Genomic DNA, 3,752 nt, shown 5'->3' with positions numbered 1-3,752 from the left:
TCGTGGCGCGGTTTATATCTTCATTAATATGCCTTTTTGGCCTTAATTTCATCACTTGGACATTTTTATCTGATATAAATTTATAACAATTAAGTATCATTTTAATCTTAAAATCATGCAGAGAAGTATTAAATATATCCCTTAAAATGTGTATAATTTAGCACATATTCAATTAATCACTCTCGTGTTTGTCAAAGATAAACTCCACCATCTTGCATTCTATTGTTGAGGTAGAATATCGTGTTATTCTTGCTAATGTTTTTGCTGAGATTGCAATCTTCTTAACGATCGAGCTCGTCTCATTGATTTCTAAAGACACCATTGTGAATTTGTAATAATGTTTGTGTTGTCTTGTCCAACTCGGTTTAACATTTGCAAACCAAACACAATGAAATTGACATCAACTTTGTTTTGGGCAAAAGTACATACAGACTGGCGAGAGGGCAACAACATATATTATTTGAATGGGTCGGACATCTTGAATGCTTAGCACGAGGTCAACATAGAATAAAATTCGTAGACTTCAAGATCTCTACACTTTAAGTACAACTGAAAGGACAAATATATTGCAATACATATATAGGATATGACCCTAAACAATCACATATTCGTAATGAACAATTACAAATATGCAAAATATTATTGAATAGACTCTAGAAGTTTGCCAAAACAAGCGTCAGCATTATTAACCTCCCATGAAACACAAAGTAATTCAATCGACCAAAGTTTATTACTCATTAGATTCCAATCATAGATTCTTCATTTATTAATGCATATGTCCAGCCTAGCTAGGAATTCCTACACCATATGTCGGAGGAGATTTCAAAATCCCATAAATCTAGGTTGGATTCCTCTTCGTTACATGATGGTGCAAGAACATCTAACGGTACTTCTTTTTTCGAGAATCCTCCAAACAATTCATTTAGCCTCCGATACATCTCTGCTGCTTCAATCTATATACGCACGAATATATACAGAAATCAATGTTTTTGCCGCTGTTCAATCCTTATATACAACAATTTGAACAGTTATTTGCCTATTTAGTATTTATTATGATCGCAAAAACTATAAAGGAGCTGACCTTTTTCTGATGTACATGGAAAGTAGAAGGTCCAGAAGTAGAAAGACTTGCGTATCCTACGGCAGTGCTGTATTGATCAATTGTTCGAATAATATCACAATAACAGGAATAAGTTTTCAATCCAAAGATTAAAACTACATCTATATCAGAACTAATTTCATGGATTTGGATATCAAAAGATTGGGAAATGGAAGCCCCATGGCTGTCCTTTCCCCTCGGTTCATGTAATAATCTATTGCTGTTATACAGCTTATCTTTCTTGTCCTTGGTTTTCTCTAAGTTTTCTTTCAGGGTTTCAATGTATCGTATAGCTTGGTTTACTCTATCAGACATTTGTGGACATCCCTGCATGCGTAAAATTTTTAAATGTAAGCGACGGTGTCATTAAGTTATAGTAAATATAAACTATAAAGTACAATTGTTTATAAATTTATAATATAACCTAATACATGCATGCATCTTAGTGATAGTATATCACATTAAATTTAAATGTTTTATTCTACTAAGCTGTTACTAGAACAGCCGGATAAACATATACACAACATATAATTTCTAATAACGTTGGAGAATATATTCAGAAACCGGGAGGAACCTTAAAGGTGACATTTTCAGGGAGGAGGGAAAAGAGCTGAGAGTAGAGGAACTTCATTTGGTTCCTCCTGTTCTTCTCAATAACCTTTCGTTCTGGCCTGTCTGGAATCAAAGAAGAACCAAAGCAGTTGCCCCTTTCCATAATTTTCTTCCTCTAACGACTGGTCGTAGAACAAAAAGGGCATAAAGATAACCTTACACTCTTAAAAATTTAGACATCACATGACAAGAGAGAAGTCGTTTGCATTAAACAGATGATGTATAGATAGTTATATATAGGATTGGAAAAGGAAGATAAAAAGGGAAAAAAAAGGCCAATTATAAGGAATTTACGTCACCTTGCTTTCATCACCTTCCTGTTGACTCAATGTGCTTTTTATTGTTTGTAATGGTGGGGCAACAATCCAATTGAAATTAAGTCTCTTTAATTATTGTAGAAAAATTACATATCATGATATATTTTCTTCATATTTATCATCTTATTCGTAAAAGATTACCACTTCATATTTATCATAATTAATATTCGTATAAGATTATGATATGTAGACCATTAATTCTTTATTTTAATCATGTCTTTTGATTTTAACATTTGATTTGATCTAATGAGTGAAAAAATAAATACAAAAAAAATAGAAAGATTTTGATTTCTCATTATATTAATGTAGTGCCAAGATACCAAAAAGTGTAAATATATTTCCTTACATGTAATGAAAAGTACAAAAAAATTATATTATATTATAAAACATATTAGATATATATCTTGAATTCTAAGTCATATAAGATAAAAAACTTTTTTTACAAATCAATTATATATAAATAAATAATTAGAATTTGTCAAAATTTAAAGACTTGAATTAAAGAAGATTATTAAGAAATTTAATTTTTAGTATAATGAAAATTTTAAAATATTAAATTTATCTACATTAATTAATTTATATTTTCTTAAACTAGACACCAATAATAGAAAATTTACATAAAACATATAAACAAAAAATATAAATATAAGTTCCAAAAATAAATTTTTTATTTAACAATATTATTTTTTTATTATATAATAACTAATAATAAAATATAATAATTATTTTTCCATAACAAAACAATTGGTAAAAAAATTATTTATTATGGTTGGTTGGTGCATAAACATCTAATATTCTAAAATTATATAACTAAAAACACGTACACCTAGGAGTACTTTCATGGGAAAGATTCACATGACATAAAAATCAATCAACATAATAAAACATGGATTTTAAGGTAATCTTTTTAGATTATGCTTATCAACAACCAATCGTAATCCAAATTTTCATTAAAAAGGTAATTTCTATTATGTCCATATACACCGAACCAAATTCATATTTTTACCCTTTATCAAACCTATGATAACCAAAAACATAACTTATATAGGAGTTCTACATATATATATATATATATATATATATATATATATATATATATATATATATTAATATTATATTTTATTTGTAGAAAATCAAAAGCATTTTGATATATTTTTTAAAAAGATTTCAATAAATAAATTATTAATAAATAGTAATTAAAATTAAAAAAATTATAAAAAAGAATAAAAGATGATCATTCTTGTTAGGACGCGTGAAGAATCGGTCGTGAGTTCAATTTGCGAAGCAACTCTAGGGGTGAGACGTTATGTAAATGTGGACACATTTTGTACTTAGTTTTTTTCCACCTAGGAACCGATCGTGAGACAACCTACCCAATAAACATGGTCTTATATCATCTACAATTGTACATGTAAACAAAAGAATTTACTATTGTTGGACACTATTATATCAACGTGTGTGTATATATATATATATATATATATATATATATATATATATATATATATATATATATATATATATATATATATATATATATATATATATATATATATATATATATATATATATATAACCCGTGGGAACCACGGTTACAAAATTAATTAACCTTTAATAGTAAAAACTCAAAATTATTAATCACTTATTTTAAATCAATTATAAATTAAGAGATTTTTTTTAGTTATATAAAATTATAATCTTTTATTTAAATAAATATGTAAAAT

General features: G+C 27.2%; 1 protein-coding gene across 1 annotated transcript; it reads right to left on the bottom strand.

Annotated features, from left to right (window-relative positions):
- Positions 1 to 722: 722 nt before the first annotated feature.
- On the bottom strand, positions 723 to 1,900 carry LOC145134825 (transcription factor bHLH162-like). The gene is made up of 3 exons (XM_079069646.1): positions 1,674 to 1,900; positions 1,082 to 1,426; positions 723 to 953 (listed from the first exon to the last, which is right to left on the bottom strand). Exons 1-3 carry the CDS (start codon positions 1,812 to 1,814, stop codon positions 789 to 791), a joined length of 651 nt encoding a protein of 216 aa, XP_078925772.1. The 5' UTR covers positions 1,815 to 1,900; the 3' UTR covers positions 723 to 788.
- Positions 1,901 to 3,752: the final 1,852 nt, after the last annotated feature.

This window comes from Lactuca virosa, chromosome 8, assembly GCF_052849685.1.
Source record: "Lactuca virosa cultivar CGN04683 chromosome 8, Lactuca_virosa_CGN04683_v6, whole genome shotgun sequence".
In the NCBI taxonomy this organism is placed as follows: Eukaryota; Viridiplantae; Streptophyta; class Magnoliopsida; order Asterales; family Asteraceae; genus Lactuca; species Lactuca virosa.
This window is presented reverse-complemented; position numbering and strand designations above follow the sequence as displayed.

What these genes read in the sequence shown, in the direction of transcription:
- LOC145134825 (XM_079069646.1), bottom strand. Translation starts at nt 1,814, where the DNA reads ATGGAAAGGGGCAACTGCTTTGGTTCTTCTTTGATTCCAGACAGGCCA. An exon ending in CTGAAAATGTCACCTTTAAG is followed by an intron (nt 1,427 to 1,673) that starts GTTCCTCCCGGT and finishes TTACGCATGCAG; the next exon opens with GGATGTCCACAAATGTCTGA. An exon ending in TCCATGTACATCAGAAAAAG is followed by an intron (nt 954 to 1,081) that starts GTCAGCTCCTTT and finishes GTGCGTATATAG; the next exon opens with ATTGAAGCAGCAGAGATGTA.